The sequence below is a fragment of the Heteronotia binoei genome, chromosome 2 (genome assembly GCF_032191835.1).
Source record: "Heteronotia binoei isolate CCM8104 ecotype False Entrance Well chromosome 2, APGP_CSIRO_Hbin_v1, whole genome shotgun sequence".
In the NCBI taxonomy this organism is placed as follows: domain Eukaryota; kingdom Metazoa; phylum Chordata; class Lepidosauria; order Squamata; family Gekkonidae; genus Heteronotia; species Heteronotia binoei.
The window spans coordinates 205375683-205392301 of record NC_083224.1 but is presented as its reverse complement, the minus strand read 5'-3'; the positions used below and the strand labels follow the sequence as shown (position 1 = coordinate 205392301).

At 49.9% G+C, this 16619-nt stretch overlaps 1 protein-coding gene across 1 annotated transcript in view; it reads right to left on the bottom strand.

The window, feature by feature from the left end:
* Positions 1–2399: 2399 nt before the first annotated feature.
* The window catches only part of LOC132567765 (repulsive guidance molecule B-like), a 37263-nt gene continuing 23043 nt past the window's right edge, over positions 2400–16619 (bottom strand). Inside the window, exon 3 of the mRNA XM_060233457.1 lies at positions 2400–3324. Coding sequence (XP_060089440.1) covers positions 2653–3324 — 672 coding nt within the window. The 3' untranslated portion in view covers positions 2400–2652. The remainder of the gene's footprint in view (positions 3325–16619) is intronic.

Here is a 16619-nt window from a genome sequence, read left to right as displayed (position 1 = left end):
TAGTAACATTTTGTAAAATGTATACCCATAAGCACCACCAAGGTGGCTATTATGGGAAGAGAAAAAGGTTGTGCTATCTGCTTTCTCTGTACTATACATAATTTTATGAACATCTGTTTTGCCTACATAAGAAGCTAACATCAGAAGAGCCCTGATGAATCAGACCAGTGGTCCATCTAGTCCCCCCTCCTGTCTCACACAGTGGTCAGCCAACAACAGGGCACAGAGACTGAGGCCTTCCCCTGATGTTGCCTCTTGGTACTGGGGTTCAGAGGCTGACTGACTGCATTTGGAAGTTCCCCTCAGTCACCATGACTAGCAGCCACTGATAGACATCTCTTTGAATCTATCTAATCCTCTTCTGAAACTGTTTATTCCTGTGGCCACCACAACATCATTACAATCCAAAATTTGAGTTGGTCTGAACTCAAGCAAAGGGTGAACTCAAACTGGCTCACAAATACTTAATGCTTCACAGGTCACTGGGCAATGAAGGTCTGGTAAGACCTCACCTGCAGTATTGTGTTCAGTTTTGGGCACCACATTTTAAGAAGGATATAGACAAGCTGGAACGGGTCCAGAGGAGGGCGATGAAGATGGTGAGGGTTCTGGAGACCAAGTCCTATGAAGAAAAAATTGAAAGAGCTGGGGATGTTTAGCTTGGAGAGGAGGCGGCTGAGAGGTGATATGATCACCATCTTCAAGTACTTGAAGGGCTGTCATCTAGAGGATGGTGTGGAATTGTTTTCTGTGGCCCCAGAAGGTAGGACCAGAACCAATGAGTTGAAATTAAATCAAAAGAGTTTCCAGCTCAACCGTTAGAGCAGTTCCTCAGTGGAACAGGCTTCCTCAGGAGGCGGTGGGCTCTCCTTCCTTGGAGGTTTTTAAACAGAGGCTAGATGGCCATCTGATAGCGATGAAGATCCTGTGAATTTGGGGTACATATTTGTGGGTTTCCTGCATTGTGCAGGGGGTTGGACTAGATGACCCTGGATGTCCCTGCCAACTCTATGATTCTATGAACAAAAAGTTCCCCAACAAGCATTTGCTGTGATGCAAGGTCTGTGCAGGGCATTCAGAAAGAGTATATTGCAGGGCCTAAGGACAGTGAAAGTAACTGAGCTGGCATATCTCTTTTTCATCCCCTCTTCAGGAGTCCCCCCCGCACCTCTGATACAGCACCTGGAAATCTGGATTTGCAGCACTTAAATAAGATGCCATGGGAATTTGTACTTGTTTTTAGCTGAATTGGGAAGGGGGGAATAGAGCAAATCAATTAAACTTATTAAAAGAGAACATGCCACAATGTGGTATGTTAGGGGAGGACGGGGAGACAACACACTGCACAAAATGTACAGACACATTTACAGACATTAGAACAAAAATATACATCTTTTCCCTGTTTGCAGCAAATATCATTCCACAGCAGATTAAACTGGCCCCCTTTTCTAACACACAGAAGCAAGGTGAGCAAAAGATTGGAATCTAGCATCCACGCAAAACCAGAACTCTGGTCATTGTTTTCAGTGTTCAATTTCTGAACATGTTTGGGTGCAAATCTGCCTCCTCCTTCTTCCCCAGGCTCACTTCAGTTCTGCAGGCCTGATCACACCTTTTCATACTGCAGGGAGGGAGGAGCCTGAGACAGAGGCCCTGTCTAATTGGTGTCAGTAGTGGTATTTGAACCAGCTACCTTCTGAACAGCAGCACATTCTTACCTATATCTGAACATATGAACATATGAAGCTGCCTTATACTGAATCAGACCTTTGGTCCATCAAAGCCAGTATTGTCTTCTCAGACTGGCAGCGGCTCTCCAGGGTCTCAAGCTGAGGTTTTTCACACCTATTTGCCTGGACCCTTTTTTGGAGATGCCAGGGATTGAACCTGGGACCTTCTGCTTCCCAAGCAGATACTCTACCACTGAGCCACTGTCCCTCCCCAAAGCCACCGTCCCTCCCCCTCATCCCTGTTCCTCCATTGCACCACAGATCAACAGCTGTAGAACTGTAGATCAAGATGGGTGGCCATGTTCATCTGTCTGGAGCAGTAGAAAAGAGCCAGAGTCCAGCAGCGCCTTTCAGACTAACATTTGTGGCCAGGTAGGAGCTTTTGTGAGTATATGAAGAAGTGCACAGTGACTCACAAAAGCTCCTACCCAGCCACAAATTGTGTTAGTCTTGAAGATGCTGCTGAACTCTTGTGGAACTGTAAGCAAGGAAAGAAATCACACCCATGTGCTCCAACAAGAAGGCCACAGCTTTCAACATTGGGATAGGACTATTCCTAGGCTGTTGTAAGGTCCTGATCTATCCCTGTCCGCCTTGCTAACTGACTTGCAACATAACTTTGCACAAAAAGCAGCCCAGTAAAATGAGTGCAAAGTCCCCAAGCGGGCATCAGTCAGATGATTCCATTCCAATTTATTTTTTTAAGAACCTACAGAATAAAGTCCACCTTCTACACTGAGGGCTTCATGGTTCTGAACAGACTCTGGGTGAGTAGAGGGGGGAGAGACTTGTAACTGCCAGACTCCTCCCTGAGAGGAGAACTCCTTGTCTCCCCCCCCCTTCCACTTAGGGAGGCAGGGCATGCCACAAACCATTTGAGACATGGTGCTGCTGTGACCCAATGCTGATAAGGCCATGGCTCTCAGAGCTGAACAGGAAGGAAGAGGAGGGCAAGAAGTCCAGGCAGTAAAAGAGCAGTGATTCTTCCCAGCCTGGACCTCCTGCCCCCTGAACTGGCAGCCCTGAAGGCAAGCAGCAATTGGAGCCGGCTGTGGTAGAGGGCCTTCATATCCTCCAGGGCTCCATAAGCAGCCAGGGAGAAGTCAGAATCTCCTGTGGTCAGTAAGTCAAAGATGCAAGACTGGAAGTACGTGTCCTCCATGGGCAGAAGATGGCTGCACTCCTCGGTGGCAGTCTCCATTGTGTAGGCTCGTCGGGAACTCGGCCAGAACATGCCGGAGCTGGCTGGGCTCAGCCAGTGCTCCTGGATCCGTTCGCTCTGGGGGCAGCCATGGAGACAGAGCTGCAGGTCAGCACTGTGTTCAGAGGGGCCCAGAATGTCCTCTGGCACACGGATAGCAAAGGTGAGATAGTGGCCCACCTGCCGGATGATGATGGTGCTGCCAATGTGGTGAGCCTGGATCTCTACCTGCCTCCTGTCCGGCTTCTCCAGGATACACAGACTGCCGGAGCCTTCCCGCAGCCCTCCTCCACTCCTCGTGCCATCAGTGAAAGCCAGAGGTAAATCTTCTGTGGTTGCCTGGTACACCCTCTGCTCAGAACAGCCCGGGAAGCTCTTGAAAATCATTGTGATCTACAGAAGGGGGAAAGGGACATTACACCTTTGAAAATGAGGGTTGAGCACATAACAGTGTTTGAGCATCTGTCCACCAAGGTCATTACTGGCAGCAGCTCTCAGAGGTCTTTCACATTACCTCCTACCCAATCTTTTCAACTGGAGATGCTGCCAGGGATTGAACTTGAGTGCCAAGCAGATGCTCTGCCACTAAGCCATGGCCTTTTCCCATGCCAAACCTATCTTAAGTAACACCTCCAACACCCAGTCATAAGAACATATGAGAAGCTATGTTGGATCTGGCCAATGGCCCATCTAGTCCAACACTCTGTGTCACACAGTAGTCCAAACCCAGGGGCCACCAAGAGGTCCACCAGCAAGGCCAGAACTCCAGAAACACTCCCACTGTGGCCCCCCCAAGCACCAAACATACAGAGTATGACTGCCTCAGAGTATTCCCACTTGACCTTGTGGCTGAGAGCCACTGATGGTCCTTTAATGTGTTCAGAGAAGGCACTTCATTTTCAACATTTACAGAGTTCAAAAGGATCAGTGCCCAGATAAGGCACTGCTGACATTCCAGCCTTTGAGAGATCCTACCTTTAAGGTTTCTGTTGATAGTATTTTTAAAGTCCCAAACAAGAGCCAACTTTTGCAGCCTTTCCCCTCCTTCTCTTACTAACACACACACAAACCCCTTCTGTTTCCTTCTTTAGGGCAGTTCCTCCTCTTTTGGGGAGAGGGGAGAGAGAAAACAAAGGTGGAGTTCCATGGCAGCTTTAAGACCAACAACGCTTTATTCCAGGTATAAGCTTTTGTGTGTAAGCACACTTCTAAAGACTCACAGAGTTGCAAGGTTCCTGCAGGAAATTCACAAATACCTCTCCACACAAATCCCCAGTGACACCTGCTCAGAAGATGGCAAAAATACCCTCCAGGACCTCTGACCAAACTGACCTGGAGAAAAATGCTGCCTGATCCCAAAGTGGCAATCAGCATTTCCCTGGACATGTAAGAAAGGGTCACAAGAATTAAGCACTGATGCAACCCTTCCTGCCCTCCTCCACATGATCTGCTTAAGTTCACAGAATCAGCCTTGCTGATTTCTTTTGCTTGGGAGGGAGGGAGCATGGGTGGATTCTTCTGCCAAGCACAATTATTGAGGAAATTATTTTAGCTTATTCTAAAAAGTTTTTTTTTAAATAAGAAGACTGGATTTTTCTGTTCCTTATTTGGATTTTATTTTCTTTCAAAAAGACCCTGATTAAGAGAGAACCTGGATCGGTCCTTATACCTTGGAGACTGGAGTGATTTCAGATGCCAAATGTCAATAGTAAACATTGGTAATCTTCATTAAAAATGATAACAGCACACCATCTGCAATGAAGATAGTGAGGGGTGTGGAGATCAAGTCTTACAAAGAAAGGCTGACGGAGCTGGGAATGTTTAGCCTGGAGAGGAGATGACTGAGAGGTGATACGATCACTATCTTCAAGTATTTGAAAGGCTGTCATATAAAAGATGGTGCAAAGTTGTTTTCTATGGCCCCAGAAGGTCAGACCAGAACCACTTAAAGCAGAAGAGTTTTTGACTAAACATTAGGAAGAACTTCCTGACAGAGCAGTTCCTGAGTGAAACAGGCTTGAGAGGTGGTGAGTTCTTTGGAGGTTTTTAAACAGAGGCTAGATGGCCATCTGACAGCAATGCTGATTCTGTGAACTTATAATATGGTTAGAAAATTTATATATCACAATTTATCTATATATACAATTCATACAAGTGTAAATAACATCAATATCCAAATACCAGTGACTAAAGAAATACAGAGCTTAGACATATAATTATTACAAATGCTGAACCATTCAGTTTCCAAATATAATAAAGGCAGTGCACAACATTATTCCTCCTGATGGATTTTTATGACTACATAAGTCCATTTCATAGCTTCATCAGGGGAATATGAATTCAAAATTCTTGCTGAGAATCCAGTGAACTTGTAGTGAATCCGGTGAACTCTTTATTGCCCCACCACGTTCTCACAGCACTAGCCAAGTTCCAAATGAATTGTCAAGCTCCTTCAATAGTTATCCATTAGAACAGAGGTGTCAAACATGTGGCCAAGGGGCCAAATCAGGCTCCCGGAGGGCTCCTATCAGGCCCCCGAGCAACTGGCTGTCATCTGCTTCCTTCTCTCTCTCTCTTTGCTTCCTTCTGCATAACATCAATCACACAGGAGCTACAGAACAAAACCTTTGTTTTCTCAATTTTCTGAGGCTCCTTGGAGAGGAAGGGGTGGGAGGCAGAGATTGCTTTGCCAGCTCTCTCAATCACACAGCAGAGCTACTGAGCCAAGCCTCTCTTCCATCTTAAGCTCCTCTCCCTTCATGTCCCCTGGGGAAGGAAGGAAAGAGCCAGAGCTTCCTTTGCCCAGTTCCCTGAATCCCGTGGGAGAAATACCAAGAAAGCACCTTTAAGACCAATGAGTGCTAATGTTTTAAGGATGTTTAAAGTTTTATTTTTTTTAAAAAAAAAATCTTTAATTGTGTTAATTAAGATTAGGTAGCAGAAATATAAACTTTATAAAGGACACAGACAAAGTTTATATTTCTGCTACCTAATCTTAAATAGGTACACACATGGCCCTGCCCAATAATGTCTCATTTATTTCCAATTCAGCCCTCATAACAAATGAGCTTGACACCCCTGATTTAGAGAGACCCTAATCATCAGCATTAAGAATGGTTGGGTCTATCTTGAACTTTTATTACTCAAAGGACACACGACTTACAGATCCAACTCTGAAGCTATACAATAGCAAGGTTATACCTTATCTCTAGTGTGGGGATAGAAGAATGGTAATTTGACCAGCCTTGAAGTAATTCAGAATCAATTCATACGGCACATTTTAGCCCTCCCCAAGGGGTCTCCAGTTGCTTTGATAAGAGCTGAAACTTAGGGCTTGGGCTCATCTATTATAAAATAATAATAATAATAAACTTTTATTTATATCCCGCCCTCCCCGCCAAGGCAGGCTCAGGGCGGCTCACAAGAATACGGAAAATACTGAAAAAGAACTGAAAACTCAAGACTCCTTGGTTGGGAACAAAGGGTGACAATCGGCGAGCAGACTTCTCTGCATCACCCACTAGAGTGTGGTGTATTCTCTCATCGACGATGTTTAACATCTATATGCGCCCCCTGCGCAGATTGCCAGAGGTTTTGGGCTGGGTTGTCACCAGTACACAGATGACACCCAGCTCTATCTCTTGATGGACAGCAACTCAGACTCTGCCCCAGACCATCTAACCAGGGCAGTGGAAGCAGTCGCTGGTTGGCTGCAACTGAGCCGACGGAAGCTTAATCCAACTAATATGTAAGTTCTGTACATGGGTCGTGGGGAGGCTAAGATCAGGCATTCAGCTCCCCACTCTGGATAGTGCATTTCTTGTGCCAGCTCAGAAGATGAGGAGCTTGGGTATGATAGTGGATGCCACCCTTTCTATGAGGCCCAGGTCACAGCTGTTGCATGATCTGCCTTTTACCATCTTCAGCAGGCCAAACAACTAGCACCCTATCTGGTCCCTTGGGACTTAGCTACAGTGATCCATGCAACAGTCACTTCCAGGTTGGACTACTGTAACTTGCTCTACGCAGGCTTGCCCTTGAGGCTGATCCGAAAGCTCCAGCTGGTGCAGAATGCGGCAGCATGATTGCTGTCTGAATCGCCTGTACGGGTGAGCAGTCGGCCGATGCTGCGCAGTCTGCACTGGCTACCAATCGAGTACCGTATCCGCTTCAGGGTTTTATAATGGACATTTAAAGGCTTGCGTGGCCTGGATCTGGCATACCTGGGGGACCGTCTCTCCCCATATGAGCCCCGGAGGTCACTACGATCAGCCAGTCACCATCTTCTGACCATCCCTGGCCCAAGGGACGTCCGGCTTGCCTCAACCAGGGCCAGGGCTTTTTCAGCCCCGGCCCCGACCTGGTGAAATCAGCTCTCTATGGAGGTTTGGGTCCTCCCAGATTTGTTATCATTCCGGAGGGCCTGTAAAATGCAGCTGTTCCGCCAGGCCTATGGCTGAGGTGGACGGATGTCCTTACCATCTAAACTGGGCTCCCTGCACTGATTGCACTGATCTGTCCACACCATCCATGCCGCCTTAATGTGAGCAGTGGCTTAATCACTTTAAGTTTAAATTGTTTTAACTGTTTTAATTGTTTTAAACTGTTTTGATTGTTTTATTATGTTGGAAGCCGCCCTACTATGGGAAAGGGCGGCCTATAAATCTGCAAAATAAAATAAAATAAATAAAAATAAAATTAGTCAACAATCTTTCAACTGGTTATCCAAAGACCCCGCAGTGCCCTGCATTTCTCAAGAGCATATTCTTAAGATACTCCATCAGCAGTGATCTTTTATGAATTCCAATTGATAACTCTTAACTCAGAAACTAGATCTATGACGCAAGGATCAACCATTCTCTAATATTAAAATCAAAAGCAGCACCATGTTACAAATGAAATTCGATCATACTAGAACTCCTTATCTAGTTAACATTTCTAATTATGTACTCAAAGCAGTCTTTACCTTGTTACGCTTTCAGTCAATGCCAGTAGCGCTTCTGGAAGGCCACCTTAATCAGATCCAATGGCACAATATGTATGTTCATGTGGATCCCATGTACCTGAGGACTTGCCTCATTACATCCTTTTTTGTCCATTATATTCCAACACCAGAGCCAAATTTTGGCAGGAATCTTATATATATCCAGCTGCTGAGGAAATTACATTGCAAAGAAGATAAGGTGATGTGGCAACGAGAGGGGATGCTACTTAGATATTTGTTCTTACCACTTTTGCCATCACATAGTATTTGTAGTTGTATCTTCTTACCTAATCCTGGTTTCATATGATTTTTTTGTCTATTTGCTGATCTATAGTATGCATTCCTTTTAGCTGAGGTTTCTGCAAACTTGTGAGGGTCAATGGTTCTACAATAAACTGAACTGAACTGAACTGAAACTGCTTTTCTTGCATGTTTTAATTCTGGGTTATCAATGGCTTTTGTTCTTTCTAATGTTTAACTGATTCATTCTGTTAGCCGGTCTCTGAAGAGGTGGCCTACACATATTCTAAATAAAAACTAAATAAATTAACACTGTTTTCACTTTGGCAACATGGCTTCTTTTCATAACTGATTGCGCATATTTTAACAATCAATTATTGCCACACCAGAGGCTCAGGGACCTTACTTGTGAATGGAGCAACAGGACTTTTAAGCGAGGAAACTGCTGCTTGATTTCTGGGAAAATTCTCACTCTGGATGGCACCATCTCTGTGAGCAACAGTGACACACGAAACCTGATGAGATGCAACTCAATGAAGAAATTAACATCAAAGAACAGGTTTCAATATTTGGCATCTCTTTTCTGCCTTTCTTTCACTTTGGAATTGTAGGCAGGACTCCTGGGAGGTTTCCAGTTCAGCTATTGACCAGATCTAGACTCTCTTTGCTTCAGCAAGGCTACAGTCTCATGCACTGTCCAATCATCGCCCTCCAGGATAGCGTATCTTGCTCTTAAGGCCACTGGGTTGCAAAATCACTAAATGTTTAAGCAACTATTACTGATTGCCACAAGATGGCAGCAGATAGCCACTGCTGTACATCATACTCTCCAAAGAAGCTTCCAGAACATCTTTGTGGTGGGTGGAGGGGGGAACCCTTCCATGATGACTTGATGCATGGGGGCCGGGGGCCCCTCCCCCTGTGCACTGCAATGGATTTTGGGACATATTCTTGGGTGCCCCTTAAGCACAGAAGCTTACCATATGTGTTCTGAGAACACATGGACCATGAATGGCCCTGTGCACTGAACACTGCTGAAGTCAACACTGAACAGCATTGAAAGTTTTACACCACTTGGTCAAACTTGGTCAAGGCAAACTTTCACTGACAGATTTTAAAGACTTAGGCCCATCCTCTTCATCGTTTTGACAAGGATCCTATACAAAATTTCCTGCAAATATTAAGTTCTGTTCTATGTTGTCTACCAAATCCTGGCTGCTTCCACATGGGTGTAATTCCCAGTTTCACTCTCATTGCTGTGCTGAATGGGAAGCAACCCTCATTCTTTCCCCTCCTACTCGTCACGCCTTGTTTCGTCCTGGCTTGTCATTTCTTCTTTTTTAAAATATATGTACTACTACTAGATATCTCCTACTGATGATTTTTTTGGAAGACTTTTAGGCAGGAACATGGCCCCGTGGCGCAGAGTGGTAAAGCAGCAGTACTGCAGTACTGTGGTCTGAACTCTCTGCTCACAACCTGAATTCAATTCTGTCGGAAGCTGGATTCAGGTAGCTGGTCCAAGGTTGACTCAGCCTTCCATCCTTCCGAGGGTGGTAAAATGGGGGGGGGGAGCTTGCTGTGGGGGGGAAGTGTAAAAGACTGGGGAAGGCAATGGCAAACCACCCCTTAAAAAGTCTGCCGTGAAAACGTTGTGATAGCAATGTCACCCCAGAGTCGGAAACGACTGGTGCTTGCACAGGGGACCTTTCCTTTCTTTAGGTAGGAACATGTAATTTTATTGTTCCTCTAAGTCATTTTCCTTTTGTTCATTATTAATCCTACGTTCCTACCTAACAGCATATCAGTGGGTGAGAAGGCCCTTCCTCACCCCACCCCCTCCTCTCAAACTCACTTTGGGTTCAGTCTTTTAGGAAAGAGAGTACCTAAATGGGTTTTGGAAACCTGGGAGGAGAGACAACCAGATTATGGTGTCATGTAGAAGCCCCCAAAGCCCAGCCAATCAAACACCCTTCATCCTCTAAAGTGCCATACACTGTTTACTCCTGCCTTCATTTTGCACTTGCCGCAGCCCTGGGAGGGAGGCAGTGCCAAATGTGCACCTCCTCCTAGATCACCCACCTAGCTGAGCCTAGACCTCCCTGGTGATGCCAACAGGACCTGCAATGCCAGACCAGCTCTAAAGCACCACTGCGTGTCCTCTCTTGTACAGGAGATGCCTCATGCAGACACAAAGGATCTGACTGCTATTCAATGAATAGTCAAGTATTCAGAAAATATTTGGGAGCCAAGTAGCTTCAGGTGGAGAAGGTTCACAAGACCTTCCTGCAGAACTCCCTTCCAGTGGGAGTGGGTGGGTGGGGGGAATCTGACTCTCCCAAAAACCCTTGCAGTTTATTCTGGCTTATTTTAGGTACTGAAGCAGAAGTGGGTTACCTTTTGGTAGAATATACTTTGTTTTCTGATAGGCTTATTTATATATTTTGAATCTTTTTAAAGGGTCACCTCAGTTTAAATTCTTTTGGGAGAAAGGCATGCTAAACAAATTGCAAATACATTTAAATAGCTTTTTTAAAAATTGTTTTTAAAAAGCAGACTAAAAACAAGAATTCCTTTAAAGGGTACATCTGCTTTAAGATGAAAGGAGCACCAATGTAAAATGGGTGTCACCGCCTGTGGATCAAAATACCCAAGGGCACAATCCAGACCTTCACCAGTTGGGTGTCACAGACCCCTGTAGCCAATGGGGAAGCCAAGGAAAGTCTGGTCACATTTTGGAAACTTGGAGATTTTCATCCACTTCTGACTGGCACTTCTAGCAATCACAGCAGCCAGGATTTGACAGTTATACAAGGCTAAGGGGTTTGGCAGAGTGATCGTTGGCCAGCTTGGCCCCCTCTGAACATTGTGGTCCTATTGGGGGGCTTTTGAGGCTCTCCCCACACCAAGCTGTGGCATACACAGTGCCACTATGGCTCAGTGACACTCAGTAACAGAGCCCCATGGCGCAGAATGGTAAAGCTGCCCTCTGCTCACAACCTGAGTTCGATCCCAGCGGAAGCTGGTTCAGGTAGCTGGCTCCAGGTTGACTCAGCCTTCCATCCTTCTGAGGTCAGTAAAATGAGTACCCACCTTGCTGGGGGGAAATTGTAGATGACTGGGGAAGGCAATGGCAAACCACCCCGTAAAAAGTCTGCCATGAAAACGTTGTGATGCGACGTTACCCCAGAGTCGAAAATGACTGGTGCTTGCACAGAGGACTATCTTTACCTTTTTTTTTTTACTATACACACACACACATATCACCATCATAATATAAAATAATCCCCCGATGGTGGAATTATTGGCTCAGGGGTTTATTCCATGCACTCTACAAACCACTGGCCCATCATGCATCAATCACCACCTCTAGATTCCCAATGGCTGACACCCCTGTCCCCCACCTACTGCAGACCTGCGAATGTTGAACAAACTGCCAAAACAGTCTTACCTCAGAGACGGACTGTGTTGACCGGCCTCAGAAAGGGCTGCCGCTGTACTATGCCTCACGAAAGGTGCTGCAGTCACCACTGGCAACAAACCTCTGCTGCCCCATCAATGGCCTACAGAGATAGCCTCCCAGCACAGGCAGCCTCTGAAGGCTGCCAAAATAGCCAAGAGCTGCCGCCATCACCATAATGCAACTAGGCGGCAAGGCCTTGCCCCGCAGGAAGCATTTCCTCAGAGCCATGGCTCACTTTTCCTGTCATTCCTGTCACTGTCTCTGTCCTGCCTCCCCTCTGTCTCACCCCAAGATGGTTGGCTAAGGGGATAGGGTTGCCAACTCCAGGTTAGGAAATTCCTGGAGATTTGAGATCACTCAGAATTACAACAGTTCTCCAAATGTCAGAGATCAGCTCCTTTGGAGAAAACAACTGCTTTGCAGGGTGGACTCTGTGTCATTATAACCTGCTGAGGTCACTTCACTCCTGCTTCAGTCTACACTGTGGAGAAAGACTGTCCTATTCCTAGGTAGAAGCTGCAGGGAGGGGGGGAGGAGATGGAAAGCTGAAGTTCAGATCAATTCCCCTACAGAAAACGGTCACCTTGAGGCACATACTCTATGGCATACCATAACACAACCAAGGCAGGGAAAAACACCCCCAATCATGCCACAATCTCACACTGATGCTAAGCACTGCAGAGCTGAATATTACAGGAAAAGGTGGCAAAAATGCACTGCAAACAAAAGGAATGCTGAGCTTTTGTGTCCGTGTGACTATTGTCACCCCCCCCCCAACACACCCCATATCTTATCTCCATTTATCTGGCATTTCATCTGAATAGAAGGAGGTTCCAGTGAGATGCTACAGGGCTCAGTTCTGGACCTAGTGTGGAGGAGCTACTCATTAAATCTGCAGAGGACATCTAACTTGGAGGAGCAGCGAACATATCAGAAGACAGAGACAGAATTCAACAAGATCTGAAAACACTGTGTAACGTACTCGAAGCGGAGACGAGAGTAGGGCAACATTGTTTATTAGGAGCACGTTGCAAGAGAGGGAACACGCGGGCCGGGTCCCACTTATATACAATCCCCGGTACAGCCTACAGGGTTGGTCAGGCCAATCCTGACCCGTTGAACTTCCCGCCACAGCTGTTGATGGGCGGGGAGATTCGCGCCCTGCGCTGGGGCTTCTGGGACGGCCCAGTTGCCCCTGCGCCAGGTCGCATATTATTTACTGATACACTACACCCCTCCCCCCCTGGTTAATGAACATAGTCTTGCAGATATGCGGGAGGTCGGAGCTCTCTGGTGGACCGTCTGGGGAGGTCCTGTGGGGGAGGCGCCGCCACCGCATCTGATGCTGCGGGGGACCCTGGTGCGGACGGTGGCGGCCGGACTGGTTCTTCGGCACCTTCGGGCTCTGGCGGTTCCGGTGCTACCTGGGCCGGCGTGAGGGGTGATGGGGCCGCGTCCTCCGGTCGGTCCCCGACGAGCTCCTCTCCGGCTCTTGCCTCTTCTGTGTCCGCCAGTTCCTCTGGTAGCGTGCGGCGCCTCAATTGGTCTACGTGCCGCCTTAGTACCTGGCCCCCCTCAGTTGATATGTCGTAGTGGCGGGACCCGGTGACTCGTAGCACTCGGCCCGCCACCCAATTGGGCCCTCTTGCGTAGTTCCGGGCGTAAACCGGGTCGCCCGCGAAGAAACCCCTGACTGCATCCCGGACCTCGGGGCTCTCGCGGGTGTCTGACGCCCGGTCAGGGTGTAGTCTGTCCAGCCGGGTTATGAGCTTTCGTCCCATGAGGAGCTCGGCCGGGCTAACCCCTGTGACCGGGTTGGGGGTGATCCTATTGTCGAATAGGAATGCCGCTAATCGGTGGTCCCAGTCTCCCTGTACAATACGGCCCAGGGCTTCCTTGGTGGTGCGGACCATCCGCTCTGCCTGACCGTTGGTGGCTGGGTGGAAGGGGGCCGACCTTATGTGCCTAATAAGGTATCGCTGGAGGAACGCCTGGAAGTCTGCGGACGTGAAAGCGGTCCCATTGTCCGAGACTATGGTGTCCGGGATACCGTGTGTGCTTAAGACCCTGCGTAATGCTCGGATTGCGGCTGCGGACGAGGTGGACCCTACGGGGATGACCTCGAGCCATTTGGTGTAGGCGTCCACAATTATCATGAAGATCTGCCCCTGGAATGGCCCCGCGAAGTCGAGGTGGAGTCTCGACCATGGTTTCATGGTGGACTCCCACCTAGTGGCGGGGGCGCTGGGAGGCTCAGGCCGTGACTCCTGGCATGTCTGGCACCTGCGGACCCAACTCTCTATTTCCCCGTCCATTCCCGGCCACCAGACGTAGCTTCTGGCCAGGGCCTTCATACGAACTATGCCGGGGTGGGTCTCGTGGAGGGATTCTAGAACACGCCTTTGCAGCGGGGGCGGAATCACCACCCTACTTCCCCATAGTAGGCACCCCTTGTGGGCCGCTAGTTCCTCCCTCCTGGCCTTATAGGGTTTGAAATCCTCCCCCATGTTCCCCTCTGGCCACCCCCTCACCACCCAGTCGAGCACCCGTGCAAGTGTCTTATGTTTCTGGGTGGCCTTGGCGACCTCCGCTGCGTGAAGGGGCGGCTCTGGGAGGCTTTCCATCAGCATGACCTGGTGTGCGGGGGCGGGGTCTGGACCCACTTCCGGGAGCGGCAAGCGGCTGAGCGCGTCTGCGTGACCCATAGCCTTGCCGGCCCGGTGTACCAGTGTGTAAGTGTAGGAGTTGAGGAATTGATTCCACCTCAACACGCGCTGTGACAGGATTTGGGGGGTTTGTCGATCTGGGGCCAGCAGACCTAAGAGGGGCTTGTGGTCCGTGGCTATGGTGAACCTCCGCCCGTACAGATACTCATGGAACTTGCGGACCCCCGCCACGATCGCCAGAGCCTCTTTGTCTATCTGCGCGTAATTGCGCTCAGCCGGTGTCAGTGTGCGGGAGTAGTACGCTACCGGCACCTCCCTCCCGTCCGGGAGTTGGTGCCCCAGGACTGCACCCACCCCATACGGCGACGCATCGCAAGCCAAGATGACGGGGAGGCCCTCGTCAAAATGGTGGAGCACTGCGTTGGACACCAGAACGTCCTTGACCGCCTGAAACGCGGCGGCTTGTCGTTTGCCCCAAACCCAAGGGGCTTTTTTATCCAGTAGGCGGTGAAGGGGCTCTGCTAGGGCTGCCTTGTGGGGGAGGAATGAGTGATAAAAGTTAAGGACCCCCAAGAAGCTTTGTAGCTCCGCTTTGCAGGTGGGGGCCGGAGCTTGCACGATGGCCCGTGTCTTTTCTTCCGTGGGGTGGATTCCCGCTGCGTCCACGGCGAACCCCAGGAACTCCACCCACGGAACCCCCAGCAGGCACTTCTCCCTCTTGACTTTGAGCCCCGCAGCCTGGAACCGGCGGAGCACCTCTCTTAGGCGGTTGCCGAATTCTTCGGGGTCCGGGGCGGCGACTAAAACGTCATCGAAGAACGGCTGGACTCCGGGGATCCCTTTAAGGAGAGCGTCCATTATACTCTGGAAGATCCCCGGAGCGACGCTTACCCCGAACTGTAGCCTCCTCACCCGGAAGGCCCCCCTGTGCGTTACTATCGTCTGGGCCTCGGCCGTCTTGTTGTCTACCGGGAGCTGTTGGTAGGCCTGGGCCAGATCCAGCTTCCCGAAGATTTTAGACCCCGCGAGGGCAGCCAGGACGTGGCTCACCACCGGCACTGGGTAGGGGTTATCCTGCAGTGCCCGGTTTATCGTGCATTTGTAGTCTGCACAGATCCGCACCTCCCCGTTTGGCTTTAGTGGGGTTACGATGGGGGTCTCCCAGGGGGCGTAGTCCACAGGCTCCAGGACTCCCTGGGCTGTGAGGCGGTCTAGTTCGGCCTCTATTTTGGGCTTCAAGGCGAACGGAACCCTCCTTGCCTTGAGCCGAATCGGCCTGACCGTGGGGTCTAGGGGCAGTGAGATGGCCGGCCCCTTGTAGCTTCCCAGGGACCCGTCGAATACTTCGGGGAACTCTTTGCAAATCTCCCCGAACCCACTGGGCGTTAAGGTTTGCCCCACCCCCTCCACGCGTATCCCCAAGGGTTTGAACCAAGCCAGCCCTAGCAGGGTGGCAAGTTGGCGCTTTACCACCAGGATGTCCAGCGGCCCGTAGAAGGACCCCCTCTCGACTTGCACCCGCGCCCACCCCGCAATTTGCACCGGGTTCTTCTGAAAGTCCCGGAGTATGAAGTTCGCCGGCCGTAGTTGCAGCCGCTGCCGGGGGCACAGTTCCCTCAAGGTCTCCTCCGCTATGAGGGAAATGGAGGAACCTGAGTCCACCTCCATTTGGCAGGGGCTCCCTTCGATGAGGACTGCCACTTTAATTTTATCGGGGGTGGCGAGGGGCAAGTTCAGTACCTGTAGGGACGTGGAGTCTGCTGAGTGGGACTCCGCTGACTCGTGGTGCGTGGTCGGCCTCCGGCGGTTGAGCTTGGCCCGGCAAGCCCTGGCGATGTGGCCGGTCTTTCCGCAGCTCCGGCAGTCCCAGGTCCGGTACTGGCAGTCTCTCCGATCGTGGGAGTCGCCGCAGCTGGCGCACTTGGTGGCTGGAACCCTCTCCGACGCCGGTGGTCGATCGGCCGCTCGGGGGCGTTGGGCCGCTCTGTTGGGTGGGCCGGCGGGGCGATGCAGCTGGTAGGCTTCTCCCTCCTCCATGCGGTCGTGGTCCAGCTCCTCGTGGTGGACGGCGTCTGACCGGGTCTTGGGAAAGGTCCTGGAGGTCCTCTCGAACGCCACCGCTTCGCTGAAGGCGCTCTGGAGGGTGAGCTCTTCTTTGGCGAAGAGCTTCTGCTGGAGCCTCTCGTCGCGGAGGCCCCACGTGAATCGGTCGGCCAGGGTGTCTTCCAGCTGGGGGAAGTTGCAGTTCCCGGCGATCTTGCGGAGGGCTGCCAGATAGTCGGCGGCCGATTCTCCTGCCGCCTGGTCCCTCCTGTGGAACAGGAATCTGCGAGCC